Source organism: Schistocerca americana, chromosome 3 (genome assembly GCF_021461395.2).
Source record: "Schistocerca americana isolate TAMUIC-IGC-003095 chromosome 3, iqSchAmer2.1, whole genome shotgun sequence".
Classification (NCBI taxonomy): Eukaryota; Metazoa; Arthropoda; class Insecta; order Orthoptera; family Acrididae; genus Schistocerca; species Schistocerca americana.
Genome location: NC_060121.1, coordinates 437,984,926 through 438,012,615, shown reverse-complemented (window position 1 = coordinate 438,012,615; position 27,690 = coordinate 437,984,926). Strand labels below are relative to the sequence as shown.

The 27,690-nt window shown below is 39.7% G+C and overlaps 1 protein-coding gene across 1 annotated transcript in view; it reads left to right on the top strand.

Moving 5' to 3' along the window:
• Positions 1–12,596, top strand: part of LOC124606917 (UNC93-like protein) — a 411,989-nt gene extending 399,393 nt beyond the window's left edge. Inside the window, exon 7 of the mRNA XM_047139026.1 lies at positions 11,121–12,596. Coding sequence (XP_046994982.1) covers positions 11,121–11,341 — 221 coding nt within the window. The 3' untranslated portion in view covers positions 11,342–12,596. The remainder of the gene's footprint in view (positions 1–11,120) is intronic.
• The last annotated feature ends 15,094 nt before the right edge of the window (positions 12,597–27,690 follow it).

Genomic DNA, 27,690 nt, shown 5'->3' with positions numbered 1-27,690 from the left:
GCTTCGTGAATTTTTATGAGGTGCTAGATGATCAAGTAACGAAATATAATTCCCGATCCTATATGTTAGAGATTTTATATTCTAATCTTTACCCAAAACGTTATGGAAAATTCATTTTGTTGGAATACTCCCACTAAGTTTGTGCTGAAAGGAAAGCCATTGGAGGAATAATTGATTTTATCGTCCTGTCGACACTACAGTAATTAGAGATGGATGAAATGCTTAAATTGGGGAAGGATGAGATAGATAGTCGGCCGTTCCATCATGGCAATCGCTTTAAGTTACTTAGGACAGTCGCAGAAATCTATATGCGAGGGCTAGTCTGAGAGTAAGGCCCAATAGATCGCGATTTGGAAACCATAGCGAAAATAAAAAAAAATATTTGCAACAGTTTTCTACACCTTGCAGCTCTACATAGTCGCCCTTCCGACCTAGACATTTGTTGCAGCGTTGTACCAACTTTCCAACACTCTCGTCATAGAAGGTAGCCGCCTGCACTTTCTGCCACCTCTCTACGCTGGTCTACAGTCTGTTTGTGCCAAAATATTGTCTTCATAGGTAGCGGTTCGTGTGAGCCAAGCCTGGGTTCTATGGTGTGTGACCAGATACTTCCCATAAAAGACGGTGCAGGGGTGCCCACGTTGCCCTTGCAGTGTGCGGCCGAGAACTGTCACGAAGAAGGAAATGCGTGACTGCGTCATATGGGGTTGCATGAAATCAGATGAGACGGCAAAGTAGGCGCCCATATATTCGGCAGAAGCCACTACTGTTCTGGATATCTTTACGTGCTCACTGTGTACTGATAACTGAAAAGAGCTACTTGAAGCTATAGGCATATTAGAGACTGTGCCAAATACATCTGCGCAAAGCTTCAAAGGAATCTTATTGTCCTTTCCATTTTGCGACGTATCGGACCTTACAGTGAGGTGACAGTAAGCCATGGGATACCTCCTAATATCGTGTTGGACCTCTTTCAGTCCAGCATAGTGCAGCAGCTCGAATTGGCTGGACTCGACAAGTTATTAGAAGTTCCCTGCTTAAATACTGAACCATGTCGCCTCTGTAACCGACCATAATGGCGGAAGTGTTACGGTGCATGATTTGGTGCACGAACTGATCTCCCGGTTATGTCCCATAATGGGCTTCATGTCGGGTGACATGGGTGGCTATAACATTCGTTCGAATTGTCCAGAATTTTCCTCGAACCAATCGTGAACGATTGAGGCTCGGTTGAGATATCGCATTGTCATGGGAACCTATGGTCCATGAATTGCTGGAGATGGCATACAAGTAGCTGGGCATAACCATGTCCCGACAGTGATCTGTTAGGCCGAACCAAAGGACCCGGTCTATTCCATCTAAACATAGTTCACACCAATATGGAACAACCACCTGCTTGAACAGTGCCTTGTTGACAACCTGGGTCCATAGCTGCATGGGGTCTGAGCCACAGACGGGCCCAACTATGAACTATTAACAACTGAAATCGGGACATATCTGATCAGGTCACAGTGAAAGGTCAAACCTGTATGGTCACGAACCCAGAAGAGGCGCTGCAGGCGATGTCGTGCTGTTAGTAAAGGCACTCGCGTCGGTCCTCTGCTCCCATATCCCATTAACGCCAATTTTCGCTGCACTGTCTTAACAGATATGTTCGTCGTTCGTCCTAAATTGATTTCTGCTGTTATTCCACGCAATTTTGGTTGTCTGTTAGCGCTGACAATTCTACGCAAACGTCGCTGCTCTCGGTCGTTATGTGGAGGCCTTGGTCACTTCGTTGTCCGTGGTGAGAGGCTATGTCTGAAATTTGAGTTATCGGCACTCTTTTGAAACTGTGGATCTCAGAATATTCAATTTCCTAACGATGTCAGAAATGGAATGTCTCAAGGGTCTAGCTCCAACTACTATTCCGAGTTCAGAGTGTGTTAAATCCCGTCGTGGGACCATAATAACGCCGGAAACATTTGCACGTTAATTATCTGAATACAACTGACAGTTCCGCCAATGCCCTATCCTTCTATGTTTTATATATGCGATACAACCGCTGTCTGTATCTGTGCATATCGTTAGCCCAAGACTTTTGTCGCCTCAGTGTACTTTCCGAATAGTTTTTGAAAGAACAGATTTGAAAAAAGTACTCGTGAAAACGAATCCAGTTTCCGACATGTAAATAGTATTGAATAATATAATTATCTGCTTTTACTAGTATTTAACTTAGTTACACATTCTTAATCAGGAAATCTGTTTGTCCAGTAACACAGTACACATATGTCTGCATCTATATATATTTTTTACAAGTCAGTGTACACCAAGATATTAATCACGCACACTTGATGGGTAATCTGAAAGCAACATATAATGGCAAAGCTTAATAGAATCTTCACTTCATAGTGACTTCGTTTGATCCAGAATTCACAATCTGTTTTTATTTCACTCATTTCCCAAATTTTACGATATTACGGCAGGTGCTAGTAACAGGGAACGACAATTGTCCCATGTACACTACCCATTTCAGCATTCACGAGGTATCAGCCAGAGAAGCAACTAAATTCATGTGATTTATTAACTACTTTGGCACCGAACTATCGAGTTACATTGGTAGCGTCGAGGCTATAAATTTTATTACAAGCTCCACAGTGGCCTTCGCTTTGTATGGTAATTCTGTCCACTAGAATTGCTGTACGGTGGTACCTAATACGGTGTAGCTCTCCAAAGGTAATTTACGTATGCGTAATTAAAGCAGCTAGTTTATTTTATTACTAAACGCAATTCCAATTTTTGTTTACATTTAGGCTGGGATATATTTCGTGACGCTGGTGTGCTGATGTCATACACTGATAGTACTGCATAGGTTTTCATACAAATAAATTTCTTTAGGTTGATGTCAATATAACGGTATATTTTGTAAAATTATGCTGTGTCTACCTCAGGTCACTAATATAATGTGAAATTCTTCAAAGTGGCCTTAACGACCCAATATTTTTTTGTCCACTCTTGGCTTCCTGTATATGAGTCCCGCTATGGCATGATGCTAACAGCTCAATATAATAAATGTCTAAAGACTGCCATGGAGATTACAGTTAATCGTTTCAAGAACGCTCCCGTCAAAATTGATGTGAAATTATCGACAGCAATTCAGTGTTGATCTGCAGTAGCTCATGTGCTTTGGAAGCATAATATACTGCACGAAGTTAGATAACTATGTAGGCCATGTAGTGGACATGAGACTTATTCAGTTTCGAATTGCTTCTCCAAATTTTTGTGCCGCTATTTGCTGGACGTCACGTAAGATGCAGGAACAAGTGCACAACATCTGAACCGATCTGAAATTTCAGTCGGTTCATATAAAACATTTGACGAAAAAAAAAAGGATATGAAACACCACAGATTCACGTTCTCAATAATTCTTAAACGTTCATCAATTTTATCTTTTAACGTGTTACCACCATTAAGTGGAAATAGCTCTCCAGAACATACCGAAAATAACCACTAAACTTTAATGTCCAGGCGAGAATTACGAGTCGACTTAACACTAGCATAGTGCCAATCTTGGAAAACTACGATCGATAGTCATAAAGGTTATTAATAAACTCAGACATATCAAGCTACGACTATGGAATATCGTGATTTTAATCCATCTCCACATATTCACTTTTCAGGGAACTGTACCGGCATTCTCCTCAACGTATGCTTCAAAGGAATCTTATGTCAAATTTCGCTCCTCACTTTCCTGTAAAATATTATTACATTGCTGGAATGTGAACTCATTTTCACCACCCACGACACCACCCTGATTAATCATTTCGTTCGTGTTAGATGGTTTACTGATTGTTTGCTCTACGTCAGATACAACGATAACGTTACCCATTTTTAAACGATATATCAATAAATTTATAACTCAGATTTTACGAAAACTGAAATGAAAAGAGCGCATGCAATATGATGATTGGTAAGCAATAATCTCTCAAAAATGTAAGTTTACGGCGTAGAACCTTCTAGCAACTAATCGTTTGGCCATTACGGACTGCTAGGGAAATGTATGAAAAATGTTTCTTTAATGCCAATTACATAAGAAAGGCGTTTCAGTTAGACCAAGTTACAACCGGTTTCCGTTAATAATGTCAAGAGAGAAGCAAAATAATTGAAAGTCAAGTACATTACCTCACTGGGTGTGTTTCTGGTTACTTTCATTTTTCTGATCTTTCAGTCAGTATTACTTTTTCTCAATACCGGTACGTCCTTCATTGCGTCTGTTTTGTTCTGAAATGTCAGATATAAATGTAGCACCAGCTCGTGATATGAAAAGAATAATTATCATTACCACACACGAAATTGGATTTTCATAAATCTGAATATCACGCAGCACAATGAATTCAGTTATCGCAGTCGCGATCGTCCTGTCACGGTTGCCATTTGGCGTGTTATGCGAGTTTAGTGTGGAAAAGAACAAAAGCAAGAGATTGTTTCTGGAATGTTCCACTCTAGAATAAAACTACAATTGACGGCTGTTAGGGAAGTTCCTTTGATGTTTAGAAAATATTTAATTCCTTATAAACTATGAAGATAATTTTGGTAGAAAGTAGGTCGTCGTAGTTCTTTATTTTACATACTTTATCACCAAATCACAATGAACACCTACAGCTGTCGTATTTAATAATTACGTCCTTTAATTATATTTTCTCCCGTTTTTTTATCAAGCTTCGTTTCCGTGCACATTGCTTATAACTGGAAATAATGCAATGAAATAAATATGCTTTCAACCACAATTCAATAATTTTCAAATAACTGGCAGCTACTAGAAAGACACGTCTTATTCCAACGACATAGGGACAGTACTCCTATTACAGAGGAAATGAAACTCATCGGCTTCAATTATTTCCATTCATTCTGTACATGTGAATTACTTGTGCAGAAGGACAAACTTTTTTCTTGATTTTGGTCATAAAAAGAAAACAATTTTGACTATTACTCACTTAATGCGCAAAAAGAAAACAATTTTGACTATTACTCACTTAATGCGCAAAATATAGCACAATTTTATTCCTGTTTTTCTGAACGTGGAACATCCTGCATCATTTTACATTTCCAACGCTTTTTTCAGGCCGACAGAGAATACGAATGAGTCTGGATTGAGAAACGTCTGGACTGTCTCCTTCGTGCCTTTACTTTTCCTAAAAAAAAAACTAGCATTTTCTCACTTTTCTTTTCCCTTCTTCTGTATATTATTCTGGACAATAACTTGGATGCCTGAACTATTCAGTTGCCTGTGTGAAAGTTCTTGCATTTATCTGCTCTTGCTGTCTTCGGAATTCAATGGATGACACTGTTTTGAAAGTCTGATGGCATGTCCTCAGTGTCACAGATTCCGCACACCAAACTGAATAGTCCCATGGGTGTCAGTTCCCACAATTATTTTAGAAATTCTGATGGAATGTTATCAATTCCTTCTCCCTCATTTAATCATAAAACATACAAATCTCTTTTATCACATCTATATCAGTTTTTCTTATCACGTTATCAGACAGTTCCTACCCCGTTGTAGGAGCCTTCAGCGTACTCGCTCCACCTATTAGTTCTCTCCTCTGCGTTTAACAGTGAAATACCCATTGCACTGTTGATGTTGCCGCTCTTGCTTTTTCTCTTCGCTAAACGTTGTTTTGATTTTCCTATATGCTGAGTCATTCTGATGATAATTTCTTTTCCGATTTCTTCACATTTTCCCTGGAGTCACTTCACCTTGGCTTCACTGCACTTCCAAATATTTCATACCTGAGTGATTTATATTGCTGCATAGCTGTTTTTCCCTGAAAATTTATCTGTTATCTTCTTACGTCGATCAACTGAAATACGAGTATTTTAACTTTTCCCCAATATTTCTTCGCAGTTATTTTCCAAGTACCTACGGCTTAATGTATATTAAACCAGGGAAACCCGAACGCTAACACGTTTTCTCGCGCTCGCGCTCGCGTTGGCACTTCACGGATAAAAGAAAGGCGTATCTGTGCGGATATTTGCACTCAGCATGTTGGACTTGTCATGGACTTTATGTACTCATAAACAAATATTCTTTCAGGCGGACTAAGTTTTATATTTGCCTGAGAGATCCGAACCGGAATAAAATTAAAAATTGATCCCATTCGGCGGTTCTACCCAAGATTTTCGGGAGACGTCCCTCGGTCGTACGGGAAACGCTGGGACGGGAAATTTCTTCCCAAATATTCCCCATTTGTAATCGCCCTGTCCTCCTATCATATCACGCGGCATTTGCATGGAAGGTCACTGGCTCTACTTGGCTCACTGTTGAAAAAAGAAAGGAAGAAAGTAAGAAAGAAAAGTGCATGCTATATCGTTTTCATCAGCCGCCAGCATCGGTATCAGTGCAGTGTCTAAACTCTTTCGTCAACTTGAGGACGTACAAAAACGTATTTTATATGCAGTCAGGTGTCCACTTTTCTCTGAAACTGTCACGAAATGTACACTCTTAAAAAAAAGCTCTGTCTTGAATAAATCGCTCAGTTTCTCTAAAATGGCAGGTTTTGGTTTGCCTATACATGTACATCACATCTACCGATTTCCGTCCCATTCGGATCATTTTTATTTTTTGTCTGAGAGTGCTTATCAGCATATTTTATGCGCATTCCCTTGACCAAGCAGTCGATCTCTGATGCTGCATAGTAAGTGAAAGCTAGATTTAGTACCTTCAGTGACTATCCTTTTACTGTATTCCTTCCACTTCTCTTATTGGCATAGTTTAGGAGCTGGCTACCATGAAAATGTTCAGAGTCAAAAGCTGTGCTTCAGCTCAGGTAGCTGACATGGCATTTATCCGGATGCTAGTTTCCGGTCCGGAGAGTGGCATGTGGATGTCCGTTACCGCAGGGTATTACATCACGAAATTACGTTCGGCTTAAATTTCAGAATCCAGCATTCTAACTGCTTCTTACGTTATTATCTGTGGACTACGTATATTCTCGTCTGCATCTACATTCCGGCGGTCTGTTTTCAGAATTGTGTGGGACAGATCTTCCGCCTGTTTCCACACCCCATGGTTCTGTTGCCTAAATATAGCATAAATCCGAAAGACTAAGAGACTGCTTAACATCTTTACTTAAGTGTTGCTGGACCAGTCCCGCAGTATCTGGCACCAGTGGCCAACGAGGTTCCAGCTTTGACAATGACAGTGAAGTTTCAAAACATTAACACTGAATACAGAGACTGCTAGGAGATTATGGAGTAAAGATATGTTTCTGAACGACTGATGAGGCGAGCGATGGGGGAAAGACAATTTAGCACTAATCACGAACGGAGAGATGAACTAGAATCTACAACCGCTACCATCACTGCCTTCTGCATTAAGCCATTTGTGGTAAAATGGGCCAGCGTTGCGATCACTGATGCCGCATTGGACACGATATTAGTTCACTTCTTTCAGAAGCCAGTCGTTCCGTTTTAATTATTCACAGCCAGTTAGTTACTTTCAATATGCGCTTTGGTGATCTTACTTTACGAAACTTCCTGCTATACATTAACCATGCTCATAATCACTGGTCGTATTCGTGTATTACTTTCATTACTTTGCTCTTGTCTTGCCTATCCTTCTGTGCCAAGGCTGTAGTTCATCATTAGAAGCCCTTACCCAGTAATTCAATGTTGATTAGTTTATCTCAGTGTGTAACTCATGTGTTTTGCTTTCCCATAACAAACCTAACCATTACTATAACCACTTATTCCTCTTACAGACTGTACGATTCCTCCTCTCATTAATATGTCTGTGGGCTCGGATGGTACCCATATTATCATGCTTCATTCGGCATCCACACGAATTATGATTCAGTAAGACTTTTCCATTGTAAGAGATCTTCATTTCCTTTAATTACTCTGCATGATCATATGGAGTACTTCCTGTTGTGTATGACTTTGTATATAACAGTAAGGAAAGGTGGGCTACTGCTGCCATGTAAAGTTGGACAGGAGCAGAAATGATTAGTGAACAACTTAACACAGTAAACAGAAGATTCACGTATCTCATATTTCTTCAAACGTACGAAGACCTTTTACAAACAAAACAGCAGGAAATATCGTGCAGCTCAGGCATAGCTCTGCTCTAAAACCTGAACGATTGAGTCAGAGCAGCGATTAGGTGGTGTCTGCACAGCGTCAGGTAGCGAAGTGGCTCCAAATGCGAGTGGCTGTGTGGCTGCCACCGATCGTCTTGCATCGCAGCAGCAGAGGGCGCTAGTGACACGGAGCCACTAGGGGCATGGCTCAGCAGGTGTGTAACACTGGGTCCGCCATATCTCGGGCGGCCGCTATCAGACAAACATTCAATTCCATTGCCCACTTTATGACACCCGTGTGGTGGCATCCGTATTGGATACTACAGTTCCCTTCTCTGTAGGTCACCAGAAATCTGATTGTGGCATCATACGGCTATGCAACACAGCACATCCACCCGCCCCCCCCCCCGCCCCCCTTTCTCCTCCCCAACATGTGCTACTTGCGCATTGTCAGGAGTGGGAAGCTATATCTCACTACAGTGGGCCAGTATGTTGCTTGAGAACAGAAATCAGCCTCCAGTCCAAACTCAAAGTAAGTACGAAGGGTGTGCAAGCTGTACAGATAAGTCAGACTACTAGCAGTCTAACAAATTTGCATTAAATCCCGAGCCGGTTGAAGAGTTTTTTTTACATTACTTGTGGCTTCTTTTGCCTCTCTCAGTGATTTGTGAATCTGATAACCACGCCCATGTTTCGGAGTCCCTTTATACGGGTTGACTAAGTCATTTCGTTGGCCAGAGCAGGACCAGGAACATGTCTAGTAAAACTATGATACATACAAAAGAGTCGTCAGATCGAGGACAACTGTATCTTATCACGAGAGAGGTGCCACGCCTCTTCCAAATCACAGAATATTTCGCCCCGAAAATGTGAATAAGTCCTGCATATTAAAGAGGGATGAAATATCTTCTGAATATATGGTTCAAAAACGGCAAAAAGGATGGCTGAGAGATGGGAGAAATATTCGTTTTCCCAGGACGTAGCCGAAAATCTACATGACGCCGTGTGTTTCCCAACTAATATACTGATCCCGGCGTTTATTAAGCGACGGCTGGTCTCTTTACTGAACTCTTGTGAGACACTTTTGACACAAATGGGATGCGGGCTACTTCATCTCTGCGGAGCAGCGCCCTACATAAAGGTCAGGGCACTCCGCCGCCGGCACTCCCAGGTGTTATTAAAGCGCTGTCACTCACAGTTTGAGAGCCATTTGCAGGGCGTCCCAGCCTTCCACGATCGCCCACAGCTACCCTACCCCCTTGCCCTTGAGCAATTTTACTTCGTTCTTGGAAAGTATGTACGCAGTGCTAACCGAAGAATCAGAAGTTTCCACTGTCTAACACTTAAATAGCTAGCTGAACTCGTTATTGGTTGATCCTTATTGGTAGGGAAAGTAGCTACAGATCCTTAAACGGAATACAGGAAACTAGAAAATTCCATTAGGAGATTTATTTCGGTAATATGGGAGGCACCAAGCTGCTCAGGGCAATAAATTAGCCTCTTAACTCTTTTTTTCTTTCGTTTTCACTCCACGTTTTCTCCGCCACTTTCCTATCTTTAAGGGCGCACGGCGAACGGTGGGGCTTTCTTCAGTGATATGAGAGAAACGGACTAAATCCATCGCCATTCCGCGAGACGTTTCACTTTGTCGCTCATAATAAATAACATATTTACTGATTCCCTTTTAGTTTGACGCCAATGGGCTTCTTGAATAATGAATGGTAAGCAAATACGTTAGCGTTGATGTCAAGAAAACTCTACAGCAAACTAGTACCTGCAATGTCTCTAATATTCTTACGATACTTACAACACTTGGCCTAAGCACTCGGCCTATTTATCAATACGTTTACTGTAAATTTCCGTTGGACTTTCCACAGTTACACAAATAAATACTTAAATATTTACAGTTGAGAAGTGTCTGCATAGTTCGATGCAATGTACCTTCAGGCATGCATTCCTTATGTGCAGTATGCTAAGACATCCCACAAATCTATACGCACACTCAGTACGATATTATTCACATGTTACCCATTGCAGTGCATGGAGTTTTACAAAAATCTGGACAGACAAACTACCTTTCTGACTACGGACGCTCATAGTAACCTTTACTGCGTTGAAATTTGAAAATTGGTTGTTTCAACGGAACAGTATAGTATAAAAGCGTTTACGCTGCCTTATTAGGGAGGAGGGGGCGGGGGGAGCGGAATTGTATCGACAGAAATGACTCCAGTTGCTATGGCAGACATCAGTTTGTAATTCTTCTTTTCGAATTTTTTCTCGTACACCAACGATGTTATTTCGCTTCTACTTACTATACTTCACGACTTAATAATGGTATTTTGGCCGGTCAATCTACCTTTTTGTTAATAAGTATAGGTTCGTTTGCGTTCTTAAATTTTTGCGAAGGTCATATACTGATAGCGGCTAATGAAAGGCTGAGGTGAGTCTTTAGTGAAGAATAGCACCTTTTCCTGCAGTAATTTGCTTAAAATATACTTCTTCCTTTGTTTCGTCATTCATTATTTTGCTTCAAAACTGTCAGAATTTCTGCACTTCGTCCGCTACGGGGTTCCCAATTTTCAATGATACGTATATCGCTTATCTCTTGTCAGCTAGTTCTAATTGTTATTGCAATGCCATCATCAGTCTTATCATTAATATCCCTTGTTCCTGAATTCTTATCACACAGCTTATTATTTCCTTTATTACCATCATCGTTTCCAGACGCGGATTTAGAACTGTTTTCTGGTGAGTGTTCACAGTTTCTTAATTCATCTTCCTCCTCCCCCCAGTTGTAGTATGCTGTCACCATTATTTTTCACGTACCGTAAACGCCTAATATTTTTTATAGTGATACTATTAATAAAATACCTGAAATATTTAGAATAATAGTAACGCTCACTAAATTGCTTTGGCTAAAGTTGCAAGGCATTGCAGTTAATATATATATCTACTACTCCTCTCCCCTCCCCACCCCCCCACCCCCCCATCCCCCCACCCTTTCGCGTCCCTTTGGATCCACGCCTAACTGCCTTAGTGAAATGTACCTTGTCTTGTCTGCAGCGTTCTGCGGCATCCTGTTCCCAAGCCGGGAGGAGGCGGCCTATAGCAACTTCCGGCTGTGGGAGTCCGTCGGCTACATCATCTCCTACGCTTACAGCGCCTACCTCGTCACCTGGGTCAAGATAGCCATCCTGTACGTCGTGCTGGGACTGGGCATGGCCGGCTACGTCACGGTGGAACTGCTCTTCAAGCGCAGGAAGACCGACAAGGAGCTCCTTTGACGCGTGTAAAGGAAAGTGTGGTACTTTTAAAGGAGAGAGAGAAGTGGCGGGTGGAGAAGTTTTCAAGCACCAGCTGACTACATTTTTCTGCAGTGTACATCTTACTTTCTGGTTCGACATCCTTAGTATCAAACTTGATCCAAGTTTGCATTTCTCCATTTAGTGAAAGTTACTGGTAATAGCTAATTCATCATGGAGCGTTTATGATGATATAACAGGCAAGTAAAAAGAAACACGTCGACGGTTTCCGTTACTTCCCAGCGTGCACCAGTATTAACGCTTTCCTCCAGTGATGGTAGCAAAATACCTACACAGAATGTAGGACAATTTTTCTAAGAGAATATATTCTCTGTTTTAAAATAGCGCACCATCCATGGACACTGATGATCTAGTTTACTAGTCACGGTTTTCCGTAAGTGCAATATCTGATAAAGTTGGTTGTTTTTGGACTGCTCTTTTAACTCATACCAATAAATAGGTTTTCACAGTTTACTTCCATCCACCATATGTCTTAGTTTTACATTTCCTATACTACTTGAGATATAACACTTTTAAATTAGCTGCAAGTATTTCACCATATTATTTATTGGACGGAGTAGGACGCAAAACGGAAACGTCGTTTTGCTTGTTGCCGACTATTCCTTACAGCTCGACAGCGGGAGAGACATTCAGAGCGACACTAGAGCGATTGAGATGTGTTCTGCACATCCTCATACTTCAGGCTAGCCGATATCTGGGTAATCAGTTTCGCTTGTGCACATTTTAGACCACTGTGGAAACCTACACAGCTTCTCTTCTTTTACGCGAAACATTCAGTTCGTAAATTTCAGACATCATTAAGAGTTTCCCAAACTGGTGAGACGCACGGCAAACAGCCGCTTCAATCACGTGGTTTCACATCATGAGTAATGACTAATCGGATAAAGAATACATTGTGGATTACACGCTAGTGCAGCAGTAGAAGAAGATATAATAGCAATTGAATCGTCTGAAGAAATACCGACAAATTTTACGGAAAAGCACAATTCTCAAGAATGACTGATCCGATAGTTTTTATATTCCTGTCGGCGAAGAATCAATTTCCTTCGATATACTTAAGGATGTGAACAGTTCCTAATATGAACTTGCGTACTGTGTCGAAGCTCATTTAGGCGACTAATGTCATGTGCATTTACTTGGACGATAAATTTAATATAAATATATTTTATATCTTTTGCAACAATTGTTTTGTTTCTATAACAGTTTTTCTATTGTTTGTGACTCATTTATTTAGACGCCAAAATTACTGTAAATATTTGTAATTTTCAATAAAAGTTTATTTAACAAAAGATTTATAGTTTCATTTTTTGTACTATTCACCGCATGTCTCGATGTTTTGTAGAATAAATTCTTGTACAAAGCCATTAACTATTAAGTGGATTTGTACATGAAAACAGATATAAACCGTATTCCACAATACCATATTATTTGTAGGCTACGGTGGTTTTTAAAGCGATATTTTATTGTCGGAGGAAGGATCATTATTCTTCCAACCGGTTTCATGCTGCCCGCCGCTACTTCCTCTCGTGTACCAGAAAGGTACTCATAATCAACGTCCTAGATCTTTGTTCGAAACGAATATATTCCAGTCTCTGCCTTCCCCTACAGTTTTTACGCTATGCAGATCGCTCTAGTACCAAGGCAGTAATTAGTCGATGTCTTAACACATGTTCTATCGTCCCATCCCCTCTTCCTGTCAGCATTGTCCACACGTTGCTCTTCTCGCTGATTCTGCAGATAACTTCCTCATTTCTTATCTTATCAGTCCATCTAACTTTCATCATCCTTTTGTAGCATCCCACAGCAAAAGCTATGATTCTCTTTTTGGATTTTTCCTCAGTCCATAATTCACTTCTAAACGTCACAGTTCTCCAAACATTCATCCTTAGAAATTTCATCCTCTGATTAAAGCCTGTGTTTGATAATAGTAAACCTTTTTGGTCAGGAACGGACTATTTGCGGTGTTGTTTTAATTTTTATGTCCTCCTTGCTTCATTCGTCGTGTGTTACTGTCCTTCTGAGGACATAGAGTTCATTGAGTTCGTCTGCTTCGTGGTCTCAAATTTTGATATTAACTTTACAGCTAATCTAATTTTTGTGACTAATCAATAGTAACATCTTTTTTTCAGTTTACTCTCAGTCTCTGTTCCGTGCTTACTGGGTATCGATTCCATTCAACATGTCCTGCAGTTCTTCTATATATTCACCTAGAATAGCAATATGCTCCGCGAAACTCGTCACTGATATCCTTCCTTCCTGCATTTCAATCCCACTCTTCAATCTGTCTTTTATTCGACTTGCAGATTGAACTGTAAAGGAGAGAGATTGCATACGTATCTTACATTACTTTTAATCCAAGCATTTCATTGTTTGTTTTTCATTCTTATTGTTCCCTCTTTGTTACTGTACGTACTACATATTACCCTCTTTCCCTAAAGCTTGCATCTGTTTCGATGAGAATTTCAAACATGCCAGAGCATTTCCATTCTCGAACGCTTTTTATAGGAATATTCTTTTGAAATTACAATGGTATGTCACCACTTTAATAGATTCTACACAGCAAAATATCCAAATATACTTCCCAATTATTCAGACTGAATTATATGAAATACGAATTACTCAGCCTAGCTCATTACATTGTTACAAAAAAACTATTCCTAAAAATATGTGAATGAAAAACCAATTCAAATAACACTCGGGCTAACGCTTTTGTATGAGATTTTAATGAGCTATTACACTGATCGAGTTTTCTAAATGCCATAATATTTGGTTAGAGATGTCATATCTTGCAACAAACTTATTATATCTCTGGTATCAAATACGGGCTGATAGCGTGAAAATGAAGCTAAAAAATGTCTTACAAACATGCTTACTAGACTTTTTGCTTCGAATGATTGTCCCTGTCATTTGCCTGATTATTGACCATGCCTCCTCCGTCATCCTGCATCGCCATAAAAAAAGCTGCATTTAAAAGGACATGACTGGTCCACTGCCAATCGATTGAGTATGTTGCATGCCATCAGATATGCTTACGAGTACATTTACGAGGTCGGCTACACCCTCTGCGAGCGTGGATGGGTCCGTAATGCCGTGCCCTTTGGCTGACATGAGAGGATACCAAACGGCCGTGCTGGTCAGTAAGACGGCAGGGATGATCACTAGAGGATCACCTGAAAGTGCAATATGCCCAGGCGACATGTTCGACAAAAGTTTCCCCACCTAGACGACTTCAAGAGGAACAAGAAACGTATTCAGATGGTTCAAATGGCTCTGAGCACTATGGGACTTAACATCTGAGGTCATCAGTTCCCTAGAATTTAGAACTACTTAAACCTAACTAACCTAAGGACATCACCTACATCCATGCCCGAGGCAGGATTCGAACCTGCGACCGTAGCAGTCGCGCGGTTCCGTACTGAAGCGCCTAGAACCGCTCGGCCACACCGGCCGGCAAGAAACGTATTCCCAGATGCGAACATGAACCACCTTCTGCTGTATATACGAGGGTGAATCAAATGGAAACCTAGGAAGTTCCACAAATTTTCGAAAAGCTATGTGGTGGAGTTGGTAGTTGGCAGCTGTGTTCCTTGAGGTTCAGAAAGTGACAAACAGGTTTGTAGAGTGATGGTACTGAAACATCCCCTTAGGAAAATTTATATTATACTGTGCTGGAAAACCTTTTACGGTATCTGGTTTTCAAACAACTGAATAGAACTGAACGTACTCAGACATTTCTCTGTTTACTTATTCTGATCAACACTAAACTGACACACAATATTTTTTAGCGCAACGCAATCTGACTTTCAATAATGCCTACAAAAGAATGGCCCTGACTAAGAATAACCTGTACCATTTATGAATCGCTTACCTCACAAAAATCTTCATTACTGGAACTACTGCAATACAGCTACTGCCAATACTGCCAGATAAATAACAGATTCTAACTACTGAAGGCACTAACTACTGATAGGCGTAGTCAGCAAATGAAAAATTTTGATAGAGAACAAACAATGTATTTACTTTAATAGTGTTCTAAAGTCATAATATGTATGTCAGTTCATGACATCCAGTCTTACAAATTTACTCTCTCTGATGGACATACGTCCAGATCATCCGCTCTCAAAACTCTGGCATCTCTCTCTCCACATCCATCACTGCTGGCGGCTCACCCCCAACTGCCCAACGCTACGCGCTGTTCACATCCAACTGGCCAACACTACAATAGCGAATATCCCAACAATGCCAACCAGCCACAGACTGCACACAGCACAGCCAGTGATTTTCATATAGAGCGGTCGAGCGACTGAATAAATCTGGAAGCAGCAGGTATGCCCTCTTTGCCTTTCCGCTCTGTTCTTTATGTCCTCCTTGCTCTGTCCCTCATGTGTTACTATTCTTTCAAGGTAGCAGTATTGCTCCACGTCGTTAACTTCGTGGTGTCCAATATTTTAAGTTTTTCTGTAATATTATTTCTGCTACTCCACATTAGTTTTTTTATCTCTTCTGTTTACTCTCAGTCCACATTCTGTGCTACTTTCCTTCCAAGCTAGCAGTATTGCTCCATGTCGTCAACTTCGTGGTGTCCAATATTGGTTTTAAGTTTTTCAGTAATGTCCTTCCTGCGACTCCACATTACTTTCGTATCTCCGGTTTACTCTTAATCCACATTCTGTACTCAACAGAGTGTTTATTCCATTTAACAGATCGTGCAATTCTTCACCGTTCTTCACCGTTTTCAACGACGATAGCAACGTCATCAGCGAATGTTATCACTGGCTTCGTTTGACGCTGAATTTAAAATCCACTACCGTCCCTTTCTTTTCTTTCTATCCTCTTCGGTGTATATTTCGAACAGCAGGTACGAAAGTCTGCACTCGTGTCTCATGCGCTTTCGAATTTGGGTGCTTTTCCAACTTCTTGAAAATCTTGCACCACAAGACTGTAACGGTGTGGCAGACCTTGTTGCTGGTACCATTATCATCTTCCTACCATTTCGATTTGCAAATTCTACGATCAGTGCAGGTAATCTTGAACTGCTTCATATATGTCTGCGTTCACTGGTTTTTAATAGGTGTTATTCCTTAAGTTAAATGTGTACGTGTCTAGATCGGGTGACAGAATGAAAAAGTTTAAGAAGTCGCAATTTTACTAACATTCTATGAGATATAGAATACTGCGTCAACACGTAGCACTGTGAATCGAAAACAATATCAGAAAAATAACAGATAGTGAGATAGTGGTTGTTTTTGGGTGTAATCGAGAAAATGGAACGTGCGCGCCTCTGTGTGTGTGTGTGTGTGTGTGTGTGTGTGTGTGTGTGTGTGTGTGTGTGTGTGTGTGTAGTTGAATTTATATGGTATGCTGTCGGTGCAAAGCGTGGATTGTGACTAAAACGATCATCCTTATAACTAACATCCCAAGAAATAATATCATAGCTACGACGTTAGAACAGTGCAGCGAGAGAGGTTTGCTAATTGGATTGCTTTCGATGCATAACACAGACTGTGTATACGTATACTGAAGTGTTTCTCGTCTTGGACCCAAATCTCACTGAGTAGTACGACACCTACGGATACCGTAACAGTGGAAAGACAGGTTTGCTAAGTGGACTGTTAATATGGTACAGAATTTCTTCTCGTCATAAATTAATATCTAAGAAAACAACATAAAAACTACAAAATCGAACAGCGTGATAAATATTTCCGAAACGCAGTGACGTTGTCTGACAGTAGTTTTTCGTGTGAAGAACGTTCATTCTGCAGTGTAGAGTACAGTTACTTCTATCAACAAGGAGACTGCAAATAAGGTATCGTCTGTTGCATTGTGATAGAGGTGCCCATTTTTAAGAGGAAAATTACAGCTGGACTTTGCAAGGTTATTACGCTGTCGGATTGTGGTTTATGAGCCACTAGCGTAGGAAGGTGACACCCCGTTTCTCACAGCTAAACCTTTTACAATCGGATATCTCACTTTTAGGAAGCTCTTAACTCGTAAATCAGTTTGAAAAAATACTTGAGTAATAAAAATACAAATCTTTTGCTGAACTTACAAAAATGACTTCTCACTGCTGTTATCTATCTCACGTAACATTGTTACCATACACGTTATATGATTCTTCTAATAATTTTAAAAGAGTGAAGTCAGGTAATTTTTCTGTTATTTGCTTTTCATATAAAATAAATAAATAAAATAATTAAAGACTGTATGCGAACTCTTTATTTTTGATATTGCTTCTCTTCTTACGTCATTACTTTAAAAAAATTTAGTGATATAAAATTTTCCGTTTTTGGATTTCTTTGCCTTTTTTCTGTATGTACACGTAAATCTCTATTTGTACTCTTTGTGAGGATTGTTCATTTGTCTATGATTTAATGCAAATTCCGTGCCGAAATACGTCGTCGTTGTTATGACTTGTGCTGGGAAAACCCGCGCGCCGTGTAGGATCAGCCTTTTAGCCAGTTTAGTCTTAACAGTTGAAAACAAAAGGCAGGTTTTCATTAGTGAAGAGTTATGAACTCGTGAAAACGTCAGTCATGTATTGCTTAGAGTTTACTAACTTCTCAGCTCGTTAATTTACGGTATTCCAGAGCCATTATAAGAACTAAATGTCAATTTAAAACACCTTCAACCGTCTAAACTTACAGATTTATTTTATCTGTGCAAGCAATTTCAACGTTACATTACGCCGTCTTCATGCACTCTGAGCGACGTGTAGGAAGAATCCAACCTCTTTTACAGTCGAAACTGGGGGCCAGCATTCAGTCGCTGGTATCTGTGAGCTTCTCCTTAACGCAGCTGTCACTTCGATCATCACTTGCTTCCTTTTTGTGTATATCGAAAGGTGGCACTCGTATCACCTTTCATGAAATTTCGTAATTCTATCAAGTTCAGGAGAGTCTGTTTCCTGTATGTGTTTTCTCATATTTGTACCATGCCAGCGGGAAGATATCGCTGAGAACCGAATTGGGCAAATATATTTCCATTCATCTTACGTTTAGTATTCTGGTATAACCAACAATGGCCAGAGTAGAGAGGATATAAAATGTAGACTGGCAATGACAAATAAAGCATTTATGAAGAAGAGAATTTTGTCAACGTCGAAACATAGATTTTAGTGTTAAGAAGCCGTGACTGAAGGTGCTTGTCTGGAGTGTAGCCATGTCTGGAAGTGAAACATGAGCGATAAACAGTTTAGACAAAAAGAGAATAGAAGCTTTTGAAATGTGGTGCTACTGAAGAATATTGAAGAATAGGTGATTGATCACGTAACTAATGAGGAGGTACTGAATAGAATTGCGAAGACAAGAAATTTGCGGCGCAACCTCAGCAAAAGAAGGCATCGATTGATAGGGCACATTCTGAAACATTAAGGAATGACCAGTTCACTATTGGGGAAAGTGTTGGGGGGGGGGGGGGGGGTAAAAATCGTGCATGTAATAAGCAGATTCAGAGGCATATATTTTGCGGTAGTTATTTGGAGATGAAGAGCCGCTCACAGGATAGAGTAGATAGATATCTGTATTACACCAGTCATCGAAGCGAAGACCTCAACATCAAAAACGCTCAACTAGTTTCCATGAACATGAATGATTGCTGGATTGTATGAATGTGTGAGTAATTATATATGAGTGTACGTTTGTAAATTCAGGTGGAGTTTTTTGGTTCAGCTTCTTAACAGCCCCTGGGAATGGCTGTTGAGTTAAATTCTTTATGATGGCTTGAGTTGCCTGGCTGGCGGAGCATTTATCTGCCCGAGCTTCTTCAACGTGCGGCTGCTCACTGGTTCCGTCACACCCACGAACACCTCAAGCACTCGTTCAAATTTTTGATGTTGAACCGATGGAAAATTCGGTGCAAAGAAAACAGGCGTTGTTGCCCCCACCTTCAGACTGATCAAGACGCTTGATACCACTGAAAAAATTTGTTGTGTTGTTTGCTCGGTTCAGCCCCACCAATTTCTTTGGCCTTTGCACATGGAGGCAATGTAGGATGGCTTTCTCTGTACATCCATATTTTTATAATGGTTGCGGCACCTTGGCTGTTCAGTACAGAATATAAAACCAGAACAGTTTTCAGGCGTCTAAATTTCCAAATAGTTATTTTATAATTTGGAAATTTAGGCGGCTGAAAGGAGTTTTGATGTGATGTTCTGTAGGACGTATTTTCTTAGTCCTCCCTGTGTCCATCTCCCGAGCTTCCCCTCACCTGTCACTTTTACCTCCCCTCCTCTCTCTCTCCATCTCCTCCTCCCACTCCCTGTCCATATCTTTCCTTCCTTTCTTGGTCCATCTCCACCTCTCCTCTCTTTCTGTCTATCCCCTGCTCTTCCCTTTCTCTCTAATTCCCGTTATTCCTCTTTCTATCCATCCCCTGCTCTTCCATTTTTCTCCAGTTCCCACTCCCCCTCCCTTTGTCCACTTACTTCTACCATTACCGGTGTCCATATACTCCTTCTCCCTCTGTGTCTATACATTTCCTCCTTCCCCCCCCCCCCCCCTTTCTCTTCCATATATCTCACAGATATTTATAGTATTTCACATATATCTGTAAACATAATTTACATATATCTCTAGCGAACTTTGACATGCAGTTACGTTCTCACACAGCTCAATATTTATGATATATCTCTTGAGCTGTGTGTCCTACAGTGTTATAGTTTGGTAGGGCAATTCAGCGGCATATGTGGGCACTGTTTGCTAAAAGTGTTGCGAATAGAATGAGTAACAAAGAAACAATAAATCTGAACGTCTTGCATGTTGCGGCAGTTTCTTTCACACTCATCAGTGTATATGACGCCGTACATCCTGAGCTGCTCCTCTGTTTTGGCCAGATTGTCTTTCTTTGTTTCTATTTATATTGTACACTTAATATCATTATCAATTTCACAGATGTTAGCTGTTTTCTTTCAATCAAAGACTACATTACAAGTGCTGTCTGACATAATTTTGCACGTAAATTTAGTGGTATGTGTGAATATTGTTTGGAAAATGTGTCATGAGTAGCGAAAACGTAGTAAGTGATAAACATTTTTCCTTTCTTCGTTTTTTGGGGTTTGTTAGCAGGAAAACTTTTCGTAAAGGTTAAATATTTTGTGCAAAGTTTGTTGTAAGTCACTAAGTGCTTTCAATCTCAAATATTGTATGAATAATGTCTGTGTGTACGCGCTTTGTGGGCTACGCTTCATTTTCACCTCCACCCCTACCGCTTTAATAGGTAGGGGTATCTTACCCGCACAGTGATTCTTCCCACACTGTAAGTGGTATGTGTACCGAGCTCGGTTGAAATCGGCCCAGTGGTTTAGGAGAAGGTATCCATTCTTATAATATGTATGGATTTTTTCATGATCGCGAATCTTGCTTTTTTTCTTTTATGTGGTAATCATTTGTTGATGTGGGTGGAATTAATATCAGTGAAATTCATGACGAAAATCTTCATGTGTCTTTTATTTTGTACCGGCTACTAGTTCTCGCCACAGACTATTTTCAAGCTTAGGCTACACAAGAACTACAAAACATTTTAACTGTACAATTTGACAAGTTAGTTAAGGTTATAAACATGGCAGAAATGTTATTCCATGGTGTAAACGATTACACGCTGGTACTGCAGATCAACAATAGTCAATAAAATTGCCGGCAATCTAATAATTATATAGAGCAGTTGTCACCAGTTGTCTTATTTACATCGAAAGTAAATAACTAGCTAATGGTCAGAGAGTACATGGAAAACAGGTAACGACAATGCCATGTTAAAGATGAAATTAGGCAGCACTTGTTAATGTAGTCTTTGTTTGAAAGAAAACAGCTAACATCTGTGGAATTGATAAGTGTACAACATAAACCGAAACAAAGAAAGTCAAGCTGACCAAAAAGCTTGTAACAGATTTATAATGACAGTGAAGTACAGTCAGCTGAATTGAGTGTATAGAAGCTTATTCTAATTTTAAGAAGGAGAGGGGGCAGCCGATTCTTTAATGTGAAATTCTGATGATCCGACATAGGACAACGCAAAGTAAAAGTAGAGGTAATAGGATAAGATGGTATAGTAATTAAGTGGGTGGAGGGCGGAGGGGGAGGAAGAAGGGGAAAAAAAAATTAAAACCGAAAAAACGACACTCTAAACTAACAGTCAAGTATTAGTTTACATATTAATTAAGTAGATAAATATATTATTCGTTCAATCACTCACACAAGGGGGGAGGGGGCTGGGCTGGGAGGTTGAGAGGTGGAGTGGGAGGGGGTGAGAACCCATAAACAAAATTACTGACCAACGTCACTGCATCAATAGACAAAGCAGAGAACGAATAGATAGTAAAAATGTTGGGAGCTGAGGGGTAGACGGCGGGAGAGGGTGTACGGGGTTGATGGAAGGAAGGGCGAAAGCGGAATATAAAGGAGGAATGGTAACTAGAAGAAGAAACTATGCTTACAAAAAAACATGAGGACAACCTATAACTTACACAAGTATTTTAAAAGCTTACACGAAAATCATGTTTATATTGAAGAAACAAATTTACGAAAAAGCTTCAATCTGCAAGTATTTCTTCATTTAAGGAGAGTATATAACGTAATATTGTTTGCAGGGAATTTAACTAGATTATATTTCATACTGAAAATATTACAAAAAATATTTCTTTACAATAACAAATTGTTCATAACAAACTACATTAGGATCAGGCTTTGGTGTACAAACCTAATAAAATAACATCACAATCCATGTCACTATTGGTGTAATTGTCCGAATGAGACTCCTATGTGTGTGTGTGTGTGTGTGTGTGTGTGTGTGTGTGTGTGTGTGTGTGTGTGTTTGTGTTGACACCTGTTTGAATGGAAATGGAGATATATTTCCACTGGCTAGCGGTTTATTGCCCACAACGAAAGTGATCTGCACAGACTCTACGAAATCTGTGCTAAAAGTACATTGCGAAATACGTCTGATTACGTTCTACTATCGCTAAAGCCGCTGAGGCTCCAATAGAGTTCACGTGAGCTTGAAGGCTTGTGTGGAACTTATCGCTGCAGGTTTTTTGCACCAATCAATATTTTTTAAATTTTAATGTAAAGCGAGAGCATACAAGTTTGGTTTTAATACACTGCTTGGTCTGTAACTGCGATAAGGAGTATGTTACACAAGACTTGTATTGTAATCAGACAGACAATTATTTTAGCGTGTAACGCTGTAAAAGCAGGATTAGAACCCAGTTAACGTTTACATCTATAGTTTATAAGTATTTGAAGATCTACTGATCAGTTTCAAATAATAAAAACAGCGATGGACATAAACAAATAACTCTATTTTCTAATAATAATGATGAACTCCCAGCCAATAAATATGTCCAATTTGGACAGTTATTTATTTAAAGTAAGTCTCATTCATTTGTCTTCTTTTGAAAACTACAATCTAGAAGCTATTTCCTTATTCTCAATAGAATTTATCGCCCTTGCGCTGTCGTTACTTAATTTAGACTTCGCAACATCTATGTAATGATTTCACTGCTCATAAAATAAATAAAAAAATCTGCGTAAACAAAGTCATAAAATAGCTACTTCTAAAGCGTATTTTTTTATCTGAATTGTTTACCTGGATTACTCCTTCCACTTGAAGTTCATGTTGAACTTCATGTCGATTATTCACTCACTGTTTTAGTACTGATTTAACTAATTAATGAACCTTCATAAGCGATTATTATAGAGAGTGCAAAAGTAATTGCTCATACAAAATTTTAGATTGTCTGAAAGAGATTAAATGAACAGTTTACAATGCGACAAAAATGTCATAGGTATACCGCTTCCCTGCTAGGGGGCCATGAAAGTTTTGACTACAGTGATATTCCGAGACGGTGCTCAAACTTATTTCAGAATGTTGTTGAAAATATCGTTCGCTAACAATAATGCACAACTGATATCTGCGCTCTAATGATTGTCTTACACGGTCATTCCAACTAAATAATTGACTAAAACAGCAGCTCCTTCAGTCAAACGAGCAATCTACGGTTCTGGTATGTCTGTCGGTGCCTCGCACAGCAAACACTTTATCTCCCTCAACAAAAAGAAATCCATAGAAGATCATCAAGATCTCTAACGCTATTCATCACACGACAATTTTAACACTGTATCTGAACATAACTACCGTCAAATTCTTCTTGGAACCCTTGCGAGGAATCGGTGCAACGTATTATTTATTCTCAAGTAAAAAAGTTTTTCTTTTTACCTCCTCTATGCTGTCGTAAAATTTTGTAAATGTAGGTTTTTTTACACCCTATGTAGGTCCACAGTGCATAATGTTCTCTATAAACGGTGGAGAATGATTTATTGAATTTTATCTTTCGCACTGACAGTCGAATTAAGTTGCTTAGAGCTATATGTTGCTTGTTTGGGGGACTTAGAGGACAATAGCAATACATATTATTTTGCAACAGTTTAAGCCACATTCGTCAAGACCTGAGATATTTTGTGGGTTAAGTTGTTCATCCACTGCTGTCCGTTAGCGTGTGGAATCATCTGATGATAACATTATTATAAAGATATCTTCATGCTCGTACCTTAAGGAATAGCTGCTCAATCGTCCGTATTAGTCAAATACAGGATAGAAGGAAGGGCAGAATCATTCTTAAACTTGTTTTCTGTTTACTGCAGATCAATTTCAACTACTTTGCAGCTATTTTCAGTGCAGTTATATGAAAGTCATGACGACTCGAAGTAAATATAATCGCACATGGTGCCACATTTACATTACAGACAACAAACAGTTAAACCCTGTAACAGTTTAACTGTTTGTTATCTGTCATGTTAACGTGTTACCACGTGCGATTTTACGTACGGTGAGTCATCATCAACACTGAATAAGTTATCAGCTGCCAAGATAGCTAAATTCATTTATATCATAGATCCCAAGATGGCAACAGAGAATTGTCTTAACCGGCCATCTATGTGAATAAATGATATCAGAGATCTTTGCAGTTGAAAATTTATTCAGTGTCCATAATACTACAGATCGTCCACACGCTGTCGATGTTAGAAGTGTATGAGTCATCATGACTTGCGTATAGTTGCACTGAAGATAGATTCACAGGAGCTGAAATCGTTCTACAATAAACAGATTTGAAATTTACGGCCGATAATGCACTTCCTACTCTCTTGGATTGTTACGAAGTTCCGACACTAAGTACGGGTGCGGAATGACCCTCCGCATGTAACTATCTTCTGTCCGCATTGACGTAAAGAGTCGACGATCCTAATGAATCTAACATCAAGTCAGGAATGAAAGACACAGATGTGGAGGACGAAGAACTTCTGTCGTTTAACAGTATTATGTACTCTTTAGGAACCTTCTTGCCAATTTTTGCGATATTACAATCTTTAAGTGCCGTTCACTCTGAATTATTTCCGCGAAATTTACTGTTCTCCCGTCCAGAGGAGGTTTACAGTAACTGCATTAGAACAGCTTTATTCCCAGCTCTTACAGTTTTCTCGTGTTGCGTTCGTCCTAACCTTTTTAAATACAATCTTAACTTCATGTTTCATTGCCAACTATTCACTATTTGTTATCTTGCGGATCTAAAACGTGTTGTAGATTTTACATTTACTTCGCGAAGAATTTATACAAACATTTTCTGTTACATACAGAGACATATCTGTAAACGACAGAAAAGATAATCTAAGCAATTAAAATCACATGTCCAGTTTAAACTGACGCTACAAAAATAATCAGTGAACTACATACAGTTCTGAATCTAGAAGTTCCAGTGTTTAACTCTCCAATTCATTATACAGAGTGTTGGAAACGTTTTCCATATTTTGAAAGATGGTACTACAGACCAAAACAAGATAATACTTTCAGTAAATATAGGCTCTGAAACTTTCTAAGCACTAGCTCATCCTCACTACTGAGAAACACATTTCTTCTGCAAGATTCCTGCTATTACGAACGACTCACAGAATGCAGTAAACTAATGAGGATACGTTTCTCTGTTATTGTCTATGGATACAGAATGCATTAAACATGTGTTACAGTTATAATTCTGTGATGTTGTTCTGAGTGAATATATAACTTAGTTCTAATGGAACTATACATTTAATGGGCATCATTATGGCGGGAAGGTAACATACGTTGGCCAGCACGGTCGCACCTACGTTATTCCCTGTGGTGTTTGATTGTGGGGCACTTGAAATATTTGGTGTATGGATTTCCCATTAGTGATATAAGCACTATCGAAACATGTCAAGGCATCTCTGACCAAGCTGGAAATTTTAGAGAAAGTTTGATTCACCTGAGTGTGCCTTAGTATGATTGGACATCGTATCGTCCGCCTCTTACAGCTACAGCTAGGTCTTTCGTGACTGCTAGGAGCTTGCAATAGAAGACATTTGTTTGACAGTACCGAAGCTGAACAAGTGATATTAACTCGTAGGATCTGGATTTAGAGCCTATGTTTACTGGACACTTTGTCTTGGTTTGTCCATACTACTATCTCTCAAAATATGGAATATCTTTATTTAACACACAGTATATGGTTTACATTCGTAACGTGATGTGGGATATAGTTCTCATCTGTCTTACAGTAACGTACGTTCGCCGTCTACTTAGCATTAAGGCACACATCTAATCACTCCAAGAGTTTCTGTGTTTGTTTCTGGATAGGTGTTTCTAATGTTTAGACCGTCGATCCTGGAGCAAAAGAACTCAACCACGATGTATTCTCTGACAACGATGGCTTCTTCCAACATGTTAACTTGTGGCACTGCAACACAATATGTCACGTTATGAAACTAAATTAATTTTGAATTATTAAATTCTGTTCCTATTCTGGAATCTAATTTGTTTTCATTGTTCTGTGTTATACATTATTGTTGTTGTGGACTGTGTGTACATTAATGGGTACACCGGTATCCCGTCGTGCTTGATGTATTCTCTGACGATAATGGCATCTTCCAACAGATTGTGACACTACCACAGCAGTATGTCACGCTAGGAATCTAACTTACTTCCGAATAATTAAATTCTGTTCCTTTTCTCGAATCTAAATTTTAGTCGTTTTTGTGTTATATATGATCAATTTCAGTCTTTTAAAATTAATTTGTTATGAACGATTAAAAAAATTATTGCAAATTTTGTAGGATACACACATTGACAATGTTAGGGATTCAGTTTTGTGTAAAGTCGGTGATAGTACCTCAACGGATAAATTAAATTTTCTACAGTACTGGAGGAGTGCGGTAACGTGTCAGTACGGGCACTACACAGCTCTTGGTCTACTGGTTAGCATCGCTACATCGCTACCTCTAGACTGCAGGGTCCTGAGTTCGATTTCCCACATGTTCGAGGCTTTTCTTCACTCGTGGTCTGTGTGTTCGTGTCGTCTGAACCATTCCATCTCATCTTCGTCAAAAAGAAGCGCAAGTGGCCGGAGTGAAGTAAAACAGAGCTGCAGCAGGCAACCGAATAACCGCAGATGGGGTGTCCTGGCGAATAATACCATACGATGAATCATTTGAGTGGCGAGCAGAGTTGGACACGATTTAGCTGCAACTGAAATAAGTCGCAGGAGTCTTTGGACCTGACAGTGGTTATGAGTACAGCTCTGTCTTGTGTATGTGAGAGTCAATGCAATTTCCGTGGGCCACGGTACATTAATGCATCATAAGGAAGCTGCTAGACAAGCAAGAGGAAAGTACTATTGGGCCAAAGCATGCACACAGAAAAATTGTATTCGGAGACGAGACGTCATTATTACAGTTGTTACCAATGTGAATCGAGGTTTTAGTGGATCGGAGTGGTGGGTTTTGTTAAAAGACGAGGTTGTGCTGAAGATCATTTATTGAACTCTTTGCGGCAGGCTGAATAATTTTGAAGGTTACAGCACAGTAGCATCTTCATGGTTGTATGACAACCAGCTCGGAAGGCGGTGTCCGACATCACCGATCCCCCAGCAACGGCCAAAAACGCCTTCCTGTAACTGAGGTAAATATAACAGCCACAGGCCAATCACAGTGTCACCAGCCATTAAAAATGGCAGACAAGACTATATCTGTTATGAATATAGAAAGAAAAGAACATCATATCAAAGGTATTATGAAGGGATCTTACGTGTAAAATTTCCTAAATACAGTTTAAAAAATTTACAGCCTTAGAAAAGTCTTTAAAATTTATAGAATCACATGAAGTAAAACGTTTCACGACTGACTCCACATGCTACCATTACTCGAATGATTAAACTTTAATCATATTGCAATGCACACTCAGATTTTGATGATTAACTGTCCATGCAAACAATCAACGACAAATGAATTCAACATTTATTTAACTTGTTCTTG